Consider the following 16,393-nt stretch of genomic DNA (forward strand, 5'->3'; position numbering starts at 1 on the left):
AAACTAGTAATATAACTCTTGGCAAACTTCTTTATCCAAAATTTTACTCATCATAATACGTTGGATCTCACAGTAAAATCAAAAGTACTGTTCTGAGTCCTTCAGTAATATATTTGTTTATGAGAAATATTTAATTGAGAAACAATAGTTATTATCAGGGAAATGTTTTATTTTATTACAATTCACAGTTACAGATCATAATGTTCTATCCTAATGAAGATGGTAGAGTAACAAATTCATAAGAATACTTGTTCTGATATTCAATTTACTTAAAATCAGTTATTATTCACCTATGTGTTCAGGACAACATGCTGAGCTCTAGAGATACAAAGATTAAAAAGCTGCTTCTTTGGCCTTAGTTTAAAGAGGAAGACAAATCCATGAGAAACCACATATGCTATGTACAAAGAAGCGATGCTTATTTCTTGTCCATTTTTAACTCACCTTCATTCCTCTAGGCTTGAGACTTTCAGTTAAATTTACTTTTTTCCATTTTTGCTTTAATTAGTATTTATATGTTACATATATGTCATCCTCTATAAGGCAATTACTATGTGACATAGGTAACACCTTATATACAAGTACTCAGGGATTATGTATCAGGTGAAGAAACTCCCTTTACTTTATTTTTTTTAATCCAGTATGAAATTTGACTTTTTCCACCTGAATATTTGATACATAAATTGCACACATGATTATTTGGAGACTAAGCACTGTTTCAAATGCATTATGTGAGATATCATTTAAGGACAACCTTATGAACAGGTACTAGTATCACCCCATTTTACAGATGAAGACACCAACACAGGGAGGGATTAAGTAATTTGCACATACTCATGCAACTGGTAACAAGCAGAGAATCCTTGATTTGAACCTGTCAGTCCTTCTCTAATACCTGTCATCCTAAATACCACACAGACTGCCTTGGTGCCATGCTGGCCTTAACCACTGACCATGCTGATCCTTGTTCCATGTTGTGATTAGAAACAGACACAAAACATATCTACACTGAAATTCATATAGCTTTTAATGTTCTTTGGAATATAGCTTTCTGTATAAGTTCATCAAAGGTAGATTTTTCTTTATGAATTTGCTGAACTGAGCTTGTGTTTAATCTGTGCATGGTATAATTCACAGGCCATCCCCCCCGCCAAACTTCTTACCCAGAGGGAGACAATGTATCACAGCACAGTCCCTAAGCAAGGGAGTAGCACAGTCAACAGATGAGGCAGAGCTGGTGTAGCAGCTGCCACCTAGAAGGGAGGGCATTCTACCTAAAATCCCTTACTGAGCTAGAGAAGAAGCCAGGCAGAGAGATGATTGAATGGAAAAACTGCTTAAATACTATAAAACATTTATATATTTCTCTTATGAAAAATACCCATTGAGTGTACCAAAGAATTAACTATAAAAAAGAAAATGATGTGTATTTACTATGTATTTCTGCCATAACAAATTACCACAGATTTAGTGGCAGAATTTCTGTCCATCTATGCAACATCTATGGAACTAAAGAAACAGGTTATTTGTTCCTAAAACACAATGGTGGTACAAGCATAAGTATCAGTTATAGCCATATCTGTTCAGAAAGGGAGAAAATGGGAAGAAAAAAGTGTTCACCATTCCCAAGAAATTTTGAAATCCAGTCAGGCAAATCTCACTAGGTTTAAAGGTTTTGAAACAATGCTCTGGGGCTTGTGACTTAGGTTGTCTTGAACAGGCTGTTAGTAAAAATATGGATATTAACAACTCTGCTTATGAGGACTCAAGAAAATGAGCATGATAGGGGCGCCTGGGTGGCTCAGTGGTTAAAGCCTCTGCCTTCGGCTCAGGTCTGATCCCAGGGTCCTGGGATCGAGCCTCACATCGGGCTCTCTGCTCAGCAGGGAGCCTGCCTCCTCCTCCTCTCTCTCTCTGCCTGCCTCTCTGCCTACTTGTGATCTGTCTGTTAAATAAATAAAAATCTTAAAAAAAAAAAAGAAAATGAGCACGATAAAGAAAATACATCACTTTAGATAATACCTGCTTTGTTATAAGCAGACTATTGGTGGAAACACACATGTGAAAGGGGGTTGAAGTTAATAAAAGGCAGATCGATGACAGTTAAGGATGTGGGGTTTAGTTTGAGTTTGTGGTTCTGATAGAATGTGAGGATGCCCATCAGAAAACAATAAATAGCCTAACAAAATAAACTTCAACATCTACTGTACACAGTATTTTAGTAAATGAGGGCAAAGGAATATAAGGTCAGATTCTGTACATAAAATTCAAAAGTTGCCCTTCCTGGTTGTAGGAATAACACTTGTATATTCAGATCTCATGTAGCTCAATTCAGTTGAAAACTCAACAGTTATTTTCTCAAAGGCCCATAATGTTGAAATGCCTTTAGCTTGAACCACATGAATGACTGAAAAAACACATTAGGTCTAAACCAAGAGATTTATTTTTGTTTGCCAAACTATCTATTATATTTTCAAATTTTCTAGGGACTAATCTCACCCTAGAATAAAAGCTAGCATTTACAGCTGTTATTACTACATAATTGAAACACAGCAGAATCCAAGGGTTTGTAAGTCTCTTTTTAACAGTGGTACTAATTTACAAATTCAGTAAGAGTGCCGGATTTAAATGCTGTGCCCAGCAGGAAATCTGGAATAATTGGTCCTGTTCTGTATAGACTTTATGGGAGTCTTATAATGATTGTTGAACATCGTTGACTAAGCACTACAAAGGAGAGCGGTCACTCTTTTGCCAACCACTGCATTATTAAAGGATTTGCGTCTTTGTGTTAGAGATTCTACCAGAGAGGGGGTCAAATTGGGGTCCTGAGTCACCTCTGTAAGAAACATGGTTGTAGCTAGGGCATGAATTTTATTTATGAAAAATTTTTTTAAAAGATTCGTTTGCGAAAGAAAGAGATTGAGGGCATGAGCAGAGGGAGCGGCAGACAGAGAGGGAAAAGCAGACTTGCTGCTGAGCTGGGAGCCCAACACAGGACCCTGAGATCATGACCTGAGCTGAAATAAAAAAGTAATGACATACTCTATGATGGCTAATTGAAAATAATTAAAAACTATTGACAACAAAAGGGGGTTGGATGCTTAACCAACTGAGCCACACAGGTGCCCCTGTTTATGAAAATATTAAAAAGCCAACAATGTTATTCTCTCACCAACTTTAACTGTACTCTTTAAAAGAAATAACATCTATTTGCTATTGCCGTTATTTCTAAGAAACCTAAGTATATTTTAAAAACACAAGTAATTCTCTAGTCTAAAATTTCAACTCCAAAAGCAAAGATGGAATTGAGGAAATGTACTCTTATGCAAACAACTGCCCATTTATCACCATTTGGGGAAAATGGGTGTGTGTTGTCTTTAGTGGTACACCCATAATGCACATGCTTGACTCATATACAAATGGCTAAAATGGAAAAGGTTAAGCTTTGAAAATTGTTCCTAGAAAATGGATTCATCTAGGCAAATTCGTATGTGAGTCGCTATAGAGTTTGTATAATGTAAGATTGAATATGAACATAAGACTGCTTTTTCCACTTCTGTCCAGAGAGGGTTTCAGTACATGTTTTCTTTAGAACATTCTCAGAAGGAACTGAAATACAAAGCTATAGAAAGCAAGAGTATTTCTATATATAACACAGAGTATAGTTAAAATCATCATACCAGCTCTTTTAAAATCTCATTGCTGTGAGTAGCTTTCCCTAATTCTTCCATCATCAATTCTTGTTTGGGTTTTTCAGTACTTTTCCTACAAGACAAATTTTCCTCATGTGACTTTTGAATGGTAAGTTCCTGGGCTAACTGATGAGATGTATTTATGATCACATTGTCTTTAGCTCTTACAGTGTAGGTTTCCTTGGGCTTTGCTCTTTTTCGGCAGAGCTGGAGGTGAAAAGCATCTTGGAAAGCACGGTGAAAATTCTCATTGAAGAAACCATAAATGATGGGATTGACACTGCTGTTGCAAAAGGCCAGCCAGTGTGCAAAAGGGTAGATGTAGATGTTGATGACTCGCAGCTCATTTGGAGACAGGTCAGCGTAGTCTGAGAGCATCATCAGTGTCCAAAGAGGCAACCAGGAGAGAATAAAAAGCAGGGCTACGATCAGGAGCATCTTAATGACCTTCTGCTTCTTCTTGGACACCATGTGCCACTGGTCCTGCTTCTGCTTGCCTGTGTGGGGTACTGTCATCTTGAAGAGTGAAATTCCAATCCTTCCATACATGATGACAATGAGGGACATGGGAACCAGGTAGATATTGGCAAATAGCACAGTAGTGTAGATCTTCCTCATTTCCTGATTTGGCCAGTCTTCCCGGCACCAGTAGACTGGACTGGTTTTATTCTGGGAGTTGAGTCTCACTTGGTAATATTTTTCTTCTTCTACATGTAACATTATTGCAGATGGGGACATAATGGCAATGGCCAGGACCCAGATGACCACAATAATTACAAATGCTGCCTTGATCGTGAGCTTTGGTTTAAAAGGGTAGACAACACACTGGAACCTGCAATTAAAAGCAAGTATCAGCAGAACATTGCCTTATAACTTCTGACCAAGTTGTGAATTAAATTTAATTCTCCCGTTCATGTTCCTCTCAAAAAATGAAGTTACCATTAGAAACAGAGGGGCATGCATTGGTGTTTTTGTGACAGATATAAATTTCATCTCAAAATATGAATAAGTTGAGTATCAGACACTATATTAGTCACTATTAATAATAAAAGTGACCATTGTTAACTAGCAGATATTGAACATGAATACTTAGTATTCTGTTCCAGACTCTTTCTCCCTGGTTTGCATTGTCTCTTTAAACTTCCCCACTTAAAAAATAGCTAAATAGGTCTAGAAAAAAATTAAAAAAAGTCTTGTCCACAGCTACATATAATTTCAACACAGGTAGTTTGGCTCCAGAGTCCATTGTTAAACTCTCCCTCATGACCTTCTTTGGCCCCTTCCCATGTCATCTCTGTGCTTGGCCAATTGAACATTAGCAAGCATGACATAAATAGAAGTTTGAGTGATGACACAGAGGCACCCAACGAAACCATAGATTCGTTTAAGCATTTTTGTTTCAAGCCACTAAGTGTTTTGGTGGCTTGAGTCACAGCTATAACAAATAGTCTGAGAGTTTCCATTACTAGTTTTATTACATGCCTTCCAGACGTTGTATATCCTCTGGTGAGCATGGAAATTCAATCTCAGTACAGAGCACAACCCTGATTGCATTTAACTGCAATTTTGGCACTGTGAGTCTTGGTGTTATTATTCATACTCACTATGATAATTTTAGTCATACCACCTACAACTATATAATATATTTTTCCAAGTACTATCATCTATTTAATCTTTGGTTTTGTAATGACTCTGAAAGTGGAAATATGAAAATTATTACTTTCTAGATCTGCAGGTAAGAAAACTTAAAGCTTTTAATGGCTCAGCAGCAGCTCCATATTAATTTATCTCACATAGCTTCATATACTAATTAACTTGAACATTGATTGCTCTGTTGTCCTTTATTGAAGCATGTTTAAGGTCTGCTGTCTTAACTGCCAAGTTCTCTTTTAATCTTCTAATTAAAGAGTCTCCCCATCTACTCATCACTAAATTATGGGTAACTTCATAGGCACAATTCTAGGTATCTTGTTCTTTTTGTAAACCAACTGTTGGGGCTTCAATCTTTTTTCATTCACTCAACAAATTGTGTGTGTGTGTGTGTGTGTGTGTGTGTGTTCAGAGAGACAAAGATGAACATGATAGAAAATGCTCTCTGGCAGGAAATAGTTAAGGAAAATATTGTTTAATTATGCTAAAATCATGCTAGAATTTAGACTTGGCCACTGCATTAGTCAGGGTTCTCTAGGGATACAGAGCCAACAGTATGTATAAATATATGGAAAGATACTTATTTTATGGGATTGGCTCATGCAGTTTTGGTAGGTAGTTGAGAAGTCCCAAGATCTGCAGTTGGCAAAATGGAGACACGGGAGAGCCAACAGGGCTTCCAGTTAAAATCTGAAGGCCTGAGAACAGGAACAGCCACTGATACAAGTTCCAGTATAGAAGTTATCAGACTCATACCCCAGAAGATCTAAGGTTGTAGTTTGAGGACAGAAAAACAAAACAAAACAAAACTGATGTCTCAGCTCCAAAACTCGGGCAGGAGCAATACTTTCTCACTTGCAGGAAGGTCGGCCTTTTTGTTCATATTTGGGCCTTCAATTTCCCAGATGAGCACGGGCAATCTTTTACTCAGCCTATGGATTCAAATCTCACCAAACACACCCAGGATAACGTTTGACCAAATATCTGGGCACCCCGTGGCACGGTGAAGTTCACATATAAAATGAATCACCACACCACTTAGGAAAAGAAAAAAGTCTCAGTTTTCTCTTTCCAGCAATGGGGGATGGTGCCTTATTCAGGACCAGTGAGCACCCAGAACTGATGGGATTTGAAGAGTGGCTAGAAAGAAGTTGGAGAGAGAAGAAAAGTTCAAGAATAAACCCCAAGATTTTCATTTAGATTGGATGTGTGATCCTGCCATTCCTTGGCTGGGAAAAATGAGAAAAGGAGCTTTTTGTTTAGTTTTTTTTGTTTGTTTGTTTTGTGGCAGACTGGTAGGGAAGAAAGTTCAATTCTGGGTCTGTTTATTTTGAGGTGGTGGTGGTTGGATGTGTAGGTGAAGTTAATCTGGAGAAATAGGTTTGGGAGGGTTTTTTTTGTTTTGTTTTGTTTTGTTTTGTTTTGTTTTTGTAGTTTGGCTTCCTCCAAGAACCGACCCTAAGAAATGAGTTTGGGTGCCAGTAGTTCAGATAGAGGTGAAGGTGTGGTGGTTTTAAAACAGGTCTAAATTCTTGAACATGCCCTCCAACATCCATTGAATGGCCTTTGTGACTCACTTCTAAGGAACAGGACGCGCCAGTGACACTACGTGACTTTCACGGGCACACTCTCTTAGGATAACCATGCCTTGGACAGACATGAGAAGCTCAGCTACCTTGAAGCTGCCATGCTGTGGAGCCCATGCGGGACCTGAGAAGCCCCAGTTCTCCTTCCTAGATGTTCAAGTCTTCCCAGTCTGGGCACCAACGTTAGGAAAAGTCTTCATTCTTGGTCTTAGAACTCCCTCTCCGATGCCAAGTGGAGCAGAAACAAGGTATATGTTTCCAACCAGTGAAGCTGCCCTTGTCATAGATTCGTCATAGATTTGTCATAGATTCGAGCATCATGAGCCACTCAGTGGTTTGTTTTGGGAGCTGACTTGTTATACTGCAACAGAAAACTGAAACTCTAGAGAAATGATACATGGTTGGGAAGGCAGAGAGCAGAGGGTGTGTCACAGCAGGTGACCATAGTTTCATCACTTTTTAAAAGGCCTAAAACAGGGGCGCCTGGGTGGCTCAGTGGGTTGAGCCTCTGCCTTCAGCTCAGGTCATGATCTCAGGGTCCTGGGATTGAGCCCTGCATCAGGCTCTCTGCTTAGCAAGGAACCTGCTTCTCCTCTCTCCCTCATTGCCTGCCTCTCTGCCTACTTGTGATCTCTCTCTGTCAAATAAATAAATAAAATCTTAAAAAAAAAAGACCTAAAACATGACAGAGATGAATTTTTTTTGGTAGGTCAATCCTAATCTACTATTCCACTTTCCTCAGAAATCTAAAGTTGTAATATATCATTCCTGTCAATGTTTTTATGCTTTGACAGTATTAGCCTGCATTTATAACATTTTAATTTCTATAGTATGGCACCATATTACATGCATCATTGCATAGCTTTGAGATTGTATGCTTCTGAAATTTATGCATTTTGAAATACATGGACCTAGTTAATTGATTTTACCTCATATACCATTATCCGTTGAATAAACATAGCACAATATGTTTATTGTTTTAACCTTTTTAAAATGATATCTCTACTTAGGAGACATTGTAGAAACAGTGAAAGAGAAACTTAGGGATATATAATACTTAATCTGATAAGCTCAAGATACAATAGAAAATAAAAAGGATATTTCCTTTATTCACTGTAGGGGTAACATAAATAATTGTAAAATTAAGGTTTAGTATTATATTCACAACAAAATAATTTAGTAGTAGCATTATTTACTAGTATAAAATAAGTATTAATATAAATTAGTACACCAAACAATGATTTAGCAAAATAGCAATAGAATGTAGTAAATTTGGAAATAATTAGCTCCCAAATTTTAATATAAAAAGATACCTTTGGCATGCACTTGTTAGCATATATTGCAAATTCTGTTCTCTTTTAATAGAAACCAAAAAGTGAGATCTATAATATGGGTTCTTAGAAATAGATTAATATTTAAAACACAATCTACCAAGTTGGTTTTTGATGTCAACAATTCTAGAGCATTTTGTTTTTTGGGGCATTATTCAGTTTTTCTCCCCAATATCTCTTAATTGCCATTGCCACTGCCTTACATCCTCTCCAACCTAAGTTGTTACAAAAGTTTAACTGTTCTTCCTTTCTCCAGTCTTATACAACACCAAACCCTTTCTGTTTTCCTAAAATGAAAGTCCAGTAATTACTCCCCCATATAAAAGACTTCAGGAGTTCCCTGTTGTCTTCAGAACAAATGGAAGACACGCCCATAGAAAACCCACTTGCCTCTTTCTGTGGAAGAAATGGTCACACCTAATGCGCCATTCCACCTTCCCATGTTCTAGCTGGCCTGCCTCTCTGTGTTTCTCTTGATAAGTATCCTCCATTTCAAGTCCATATAGATATCTATATATATAAAACCCCGTCTTAAGAGATGCTCTTTCCTCTATTTCTTCCCAAAGTTAGTTTCTAAATCTTGAGCAATCAGTTATGACCTCTTCTGTGAACTTGACACTTTCGGTACTGAGAGGTGACTTGATCACTCTCTGCTTTGTACAGTTTGTTATAGTAGAGAGTGTTATTTGTAAGTATTTATTAACATATCTCTCTGCCTCTACCAGAATGTGAACTTCTTTAGGCAGCACTTTGTCTAACTTGTTTTATTTTTTTAAGATTTTATTTATTCATTTGAGGGGCAATGGGAGAAGCAGGCTCCCTGCTGAGCTGGGAGCCCAACGTGGGGCTCATTCCCAGGACCTGGAGCTCATGACCTGAGCCAAAGGCAGACGCCCAACCATCTGAGCCACCCAGGCGTCCTTGTCATATGTGTTTTAGATGATATCCAGACCAGCGCAGTACAGGCACACCTCAACACTGTGTGTAAATGGTGATTAAATTTTCTCTTAAAATCTGGATAAAATTTTAGATTTCACATTTCTATAACTAGAAAATTTGATTGTAGTGAAAAATAGTATAACTATGATGTTGTAGACTTTGTGTCCCCTCCAAATTCATACCTTGAATAAGTGTCAGGGTTTTAACCCTGATTGGATGGTAGTTGGAACTAATTAGGTTCAAATGAGATCAAGAGGGTGGTGTCCTCATGATAGGATTAGTGACCTTTTAAAAAGAGGAGAATAGAGCTGCCGGTTCCTTGGAGAAGACGGCCCCTCTGCAAACCAGGAAAAATTCTCTCACCAGACACAGAAGCTACTGGCATCCTGACCTTGGCCCCAGCCTCCAGAACTGTGAGAAATAAATTTCTGTTGTTTCAGACATGCAGTTGATGGTATCTTATTGTAACAGCCCCAAATAAGACATGTGTCATCCCTAATTATTTAATTTTAAAAATAGAAACTTTAGTAGTTTTATTTTATTACTGAACCTTTAGCAGATATATGCTGTGCTCTTAAAAGAGTGGATATTACAGATAAAATTTGGGGCAGATTTGGCAAATATGGTAGATTATACATTTTTCACCAGATTCCGATTTTGGTGCTGACTTACCTGTCCACAGCTATGGCAACTAAAGTAAAGACTGAAGCCGCAACCGATATTCCTTGGATGAATCCACTGATCTTGCACATTGTGCTTCCAAAGGGCCATCCTGAAAGGGATAAGAAACAGTCTTTGAATAGATCATATATATATATATATATATATTCTTTTTACTCTCACCAAAAATATGAACAGAAAAGCATGAAATCAAGACTGAGGCAACTATTTCCTAAATGATATCCAGGAAACAATCATTGTTTTTCATTATTTTCATTAATATCTGCAGAGCTCTATTTTTAGTATACTACTAATAATGTCAAAACATAATGCAGTAGTTACAACATTCTAGGCATTGTAGTAAGTGCTTAGTATCTATTAACTTAGCTAATTCCCAAAACAGGCTTTCGAAGGCTTATTCTCCTCCTCATGATATAGACTAGGTAATAAATAACACAAATATCACATGCCTTCCCACAGCTACTTAGCAACATATTTAGGATTTCAACCCTAGCTGTATGGTTCTAGAGCCTAAACCATTAACCCTTATGCAATAAAGCCCTTTAAATGAATAAAACAGGAAGTATATTGGTTTTATAATTTGGAAATAGACCCCATAAATTATGAGGAACAAGAGGTACATGTAGAATAAACAAGATTAGTATTTATTCATATGTTATGTAATGAGACAATTTACATTGTTATAGAGTAAATATTTGTGCCCCCCCCATTTAAATTCATATATTGAAGCCCTAAGCCCTAATGTATTTAGAGGAGGGGCCTCTGGAGAGTAACTACATTTAGATAATGCCACAGGAGTGGTGCCCACATGATGGGATTACTGCCATTAGAAGAAGAAAGAGAATTTTCATACCTCAACATAATAAAGGCTAAATATGAAAAGCCCACAGCTAACATCATCCTTAATGAGGAAAAACTAAGAGCTTTTCTCCTAAGATCAGGCATAAGGGAAGGATGTCCACTCTCACCACTTTTATTCAACATAGTACCATAAGTCCTAGTCACAGAAATCAGACAAAAAAAAGAAATAAAAGGCATCCAAATCTGTAAGGAAGAAGTAAAACTTTCACTGTTTGCAGATGACCTGATAATTCATATTGAAAATCTGAAAGACTGCCAAAAAACTGCTAGAACTGATACACGAATTCGAAAAGGATACAAAATTAGTGTACAGAAATCTGTTGCATTTCTATATGCTAGTAATGAAGCAGCAGAAAGAGAAATTAACAATCCCATTTAAAATTGCACCACAAATGAGATGCCTAGGAAGAAACCTAATCAGAGGTAAAAGACCTGTACTCGGAAAACGATAAAACACTGATGAAAGATGACATAAAGAAATGGAAAAACATTCTATGCTTATGGATTAGAAAAACGAATATTGGTAAAATGTTTATATTCCCAATGCCTATCGAAATACAAACAGCATTTTTCACAGAACTAGAACAAACAATCCTAAAATTTATATGCAACCACAAAAGACCCCAAATAACCAAAACAATCTTGAAAAAGGAAAGCAAACCTGGAGGCATCACAATCCTAGACTTCAAGTTATATTACAAAGCTGTAGTAATCAACACAGTATTGCATTAGCAAAAAAATAGACACAGAGATCAATGGAACAAAATAGAAAACCCAGAAATAAACCCACAAGTATATTGGCAGTTAATCTTCCACAAATCAAGAAAGAATATTGAATGGGAAAAAGACTGTCTCTTCAACAAATAGTGTTGGAAAAACTGGGCCACTTTCTTATACCATACACAAAAATAAACTTAATGGATTAAAGACTTGAAGCTATAAAAATCCTAGAGGAGAACACAGAAAGTAACTTCTCTGACATCGTAACTTTTTTCTTGATATGTCTCCAGAGGAAGGAAACAAACAAAAAATATTGGGACTTGATCAAAATAAAAAAGCTTTGGCACAGCAAAGGAAGTCAACAAAACTAAAAGGCAACCTATGTGATTGAAGAAGATATATAAAGAACTTAACAAAGAATTTAAGAACTTAAACAACTCAGCACCCAAAAATCAAATAACCCCATTAAAAAATGGGCAGATGACACGAGCAGACATTTCTCCAATGACAATGTACAGGTGGCCAATAGACACATGAAAAGATGTTCAGCAGCACTTAGCATAAGGGAAACAGCCAAGTTTCCCATTGATTGATGAATGGATAAAGAAGATGTGGTGTGTGTGTGTGTGTGTGTGTGTGTGTATGCAATGAGGTATACACATATATGCAACGTGGTATATACATATATGTGGTATATATAGGCAATGTGGTATATATGGATCTGCTAAATGATGTGTATATGTATATATATACATATGCAATGTGGTATGTGTATATATATGTAAAGTGGTGTGTATATATATAGCTTTATATATATATGCACATATATGTGTGCAACCCCCCCATATATACATGCAATGGAATATTATTCAACCACAAAAAAGAATGAAATCTTGCAGTTAGCAATTACATGGGTGGACCTGGAGAGTATCATGTTAAGCAAAATAAGCCTGTCAGAGAAAGATAAATACCATATGATTTCACTCCTATGCAGAATTTAAGAATCAAAACAAACCAGCTTAGGGGAAAAGACAAACTGAGAAACAGGGTCTGAACTATAGAGAATAAACTAATGGTCATCAAAGGGGAGGTGCGTGATGGGGATTAAGGCGTGTACTTGTCAGGAGGAGCACCAGGTGATGTGTGTAATTTTTGATTTTTTGATTTTGATTTTTATCTTGTACACCTAAAAGTCATATAAAAAAACTAACTGGGATTAAAATAAAAACAAAAAATAAACCTCAGAGACAACATATTTCATCAATGAAATAGTGCCTGATAGTATAAGAAACATGCAGAAAATGAAAATAGCTCAAAGAATTTAAAACATGACAACATAGAACTCAATATAATGTCTACAAGAGAAAATTGAGAAAATCTTTGAAAATGGAACGATTAGGAAGAGAGAATGAAAAAGATTTTTTAAACGTCAACCCAGAACCTCTAATATCTAATAGGAATTGAAAAAGGTAAAATGGAAGGGAATTATACAAGAAAATTCCCCAGGATTAAGAGGCATTCTATTTTTAATCGAAAGGGCCTGGTTTGTGTCCAACACAATAAACGAAAAATAAGAAAGATTTTTTTCAAGGCAAAATTGCCTGAAATTCAGAACATTAAAGATAAAGAGAAGTCCTAGGAATTTTCAGGAGAAAAAACAAAGTGCAAATCAGGATAAAGAAGCAAGCGTGTAATGTCATTAGATTTTTTTTTAGCAGTAATGTCAGGTTTCCCAGCAATAACAATATCCTTGAATACTTTATGCAGCTAACTATAATCCAATATGAGGGCAGAATAAGTATAATTGCAGACAAACCAGATCTCATTTTTTTTTAACTCTTAATGCAAACTTTCTTAGGAAAGCGGCAGAGAATTAACCAAGGAAGAAGCCATGGCTCCAGAAAAGAGGACATGAAGAGAATCATTAGGGTCTCAGTGAAGGGACTTCCCAGAGCAGTAGCCGCTGAGCTCCATGCCTGAAGGGTAAGATGTCCGAATAGAACACAAGGGTGGAGAGCACCAGGGGGCGGCTCTCCAGAAAAAAAGATGCAATTCACAGGTTGTCTGATACATTTGAAGGTGTTTCCAAGATATTAACACCCCTGGAAGAGAATTTGAGGATATGTGACTTATAGGTACATACCCTAAACTAAGCAAATCAAAATATGATTAAATCCAAGAAAACATTTTATAAGATAGACATTGATATCCTAGCACTCGGCATGCCTCAGCACGGCTAAGATACATGTAACGATAGGAAGGTGTTCTCTGCATACTGACTTAAAAAATTCTAATTACACTGGGAAAATGAGAGGAGCCAAAGAGTGTGAATGCGTATTTGTATGTCTATATAAATGCATCTGATTGCATTTGTACACGATTCCAGCCAATCCGGCTTTCCCAACTTCGTATTCAGCAGCATCTGACAGTTTCTATGCATTTACGTTCTTTTGTTCTATGTCATTTCAGTGGAGTCTGGTGAGGGAGACTACCTCTTGTGGAAAGAGAGGATTCAGACAACTAATGTATCTCTCCCACAACGTGAAGGTAATACATTATGGAAACATTATGGTGTCATTATGGAATACATTCTGGAAACAAGTTGCTTAGAAATAGGAGAGTAACTACTATACAGTATAGAGTAACGAGGGGTAAGGAAGGGTAATAATGTGTATGGAGAAGCTGAGATAATAATTTCATTATAAATACTTATAGGAGGGAGATTCTGAGAGCATTTCTTACTGGCAAAATAAGTTTCTTGAGAGTGATGACAGTGATTTAAATCAATTCTTTCACTCTTTTTGCCTCACACAATATCTTTAAATGTACCTAGTTTTAAAAATGTACATTCTTGTATGTGCTATGGTGAGCGCTGGGAAGTGTGTAAACCTGGTGATTCACAGACCTGTACTCCTGGGGTTAATAATACATTATATGTTCATAAAAATTTTAAAAAAATGTACATTCTTGATAATTTATTTTTAATGCCAGACCTCACAAAATGCAGAGTCGATGAGCACAGATGCTAAAAGAGGCATCTTCAACTCTCCCCAGCTCCTGCTCCAGAGGAGGGAAGGAAACAGAAATCCAAAGAGAAACCTCTTATTCTTCAGTAAACTGAAAATGCTATGAAAGGCTAAGAACTATGACAGCGCTCATGTTGCTCTAAATATTTTAGTTATGCAACTATGGTATCATTTAAATTTTTTTAAAAATATATGTTCAATTTAATTAACATACACTGTGTTTAGCTTCCGAGGTAGACTTCGGCTACCTCTTCAGAGGTAGAATTCGACTCATCAGTGCATACAACAGCCAGTTTTTACTTCGGGTGCCTTCCTGAAGGCCCATCACCCAGTTACCCCACCCCTCACCTACCTCCCATCATTTTCTTTCTTCTACAGATCTGGACTATGAATATCGTGAGTACCGTTCATTAATTAATACAACAAATACTTAGTAAGCAGGTACTATGCACCATAATGGTTCTGGGAGCTGGAGATACACCACACTTTCAGAGTACATGATGTAGCGCCAGAGAAGTAGTCATACAGCGGGAGGGACTCTACGGTAGTACCCGAACCGCTACAATGTGGAATTACTGTGTTGCATTCGTCCCTTATCACGGATGAACTACCACTTTTTGAGAAATCATTGGGATTGCTGCTCATCTTCCCTCAAAAACTATTGGAAATCTCCCTCGCTAACCACAAGAGGGCCTCAATTCCTGCTGTTAGATTGAAGACATCGGGTCAATTGAAACCAGATTTATCAGTTTCTGTACTTTACACTGCACACTATTACCAATAATATTTCTACATTATATGCGTCCTGAACCACACCAAAAAAATTCCAAGTCTTTAGTAAAAGATGTTAGATCTCATTCTCTGACAACCTTCAGTGAGTACTCTAAAAAAAAAAGTTTCTATTCTTCATCTCTGTCACCTGCTTTATTTTTTTCCAATTTATTTATTTTCAGAAAAACATTATTCATTATTTTTTCACCACACCCAGTGCTCCATGCAAGCCGTGCCCTCTATAATACCCACCACCTGGTACCACAACCTCCCACGCCCCCGCCACTTCGGGAGGTGAACCATGAGAGACTATGGACTCTGAAAAACAATCTGAGGGGTTTGAAGTGGCACCTGCTTTATTTTTATCCCCAATTCTTATCAATCTCTGACTACTTAACACTGTATCCATTTGTTTATTGTCTTTCTCCTCCTTTAAAATGTAGACCCTAGGAGGGTATGCACTTGGAGCCTTTCTGGGAACTCCATAAGAATTTACGAATGAATGAATGGCCTGCCACGGGTGCAGGCTTAGGAGACAGAAATTCCCTCCTTTCATCCTTGTACCACACACAAGTCAACATACCTGCTATAATATTGTCCAGCAGCGTGATAGGCATGCAAAATATGCCAACCAGTAAATCACTTATTGCCAGGTTCAGGATAAAGAGATTAGTGACCGTGTGCATATGTTTTTTCCTCATCACAGTAAAACCAACCACTGTATTTCCCACCATGCACAGGACGAAGATGAGAAAGTAGGAAATAATGAAGATTGCTGCCACTGGAGGCTGGTGAAGATAGTAGTTCACATAGGTGATATTGATATCTGAGTATAGGTGATACTGTGTATCATTGACACTCCAAATGTCATGCCAGTTTTCTGAAGAGTTTGAGTCCCATCTCTCACTCATGATGGACCTGAACCAAGGAGAGGTAGAAAAGAAAAAGCATAATTAGAAGCCAGTAGAACGTAAGTTATGTACGTGAGTTTAAAAGGAACACTTTTAAAGTGCCAGGGGATTTTGATGGTCCTTCTATAATAATCCATTAATTCTTCATGGAACGGAGCTGTACATAATACAATCAAATTATTAGGATTTTAAGCAAGAGAACTTGAAATTTCCCCTTTGTTTCAT

General features: G+C 37.2%; 1 protein-coding gene across 1 annotated transcript; it reads right to left on the reverse strand.

Moving 5' to 3' along the window:
- Positions 1-3,674: 3,674 nt before the first annotated feature.
- On the reverse strand, positions 3,675-16,168 carry NPFFR2 (neuropeptide FF receptor 2). Its single transcript, XM_044224412.1, has 3 exons — positions 15,841-16,168; positions 9,871-9,970; positions 3,675-4,524 (listed from the first exon to the last, which is right to left on the reverse strand). The coding sequence occupies exons 1-3, from the start codon at positions 16,166-16,168 to the stop codon at positions 3,675-3,677; spliced, it is 1,278 nt and encodes a 425-aa protein (XP_044080347.1).
- Positions 16,169-16,393: the final 225 nt, after the last annotated feature.

This window comes from Neovison vison, chromosome 11 (assembly GCF_020171115.1).
Source record: "Neovison vison isolate M4711 chromosome 11, ASM_NN_V1, whole genome shotgun sequence".
Lineage (NCBI taxonomy): Eukaryota > Metazoa > Chordata > Mammalia > Carnivora > Mustelidae > Neogale > Neogale vison.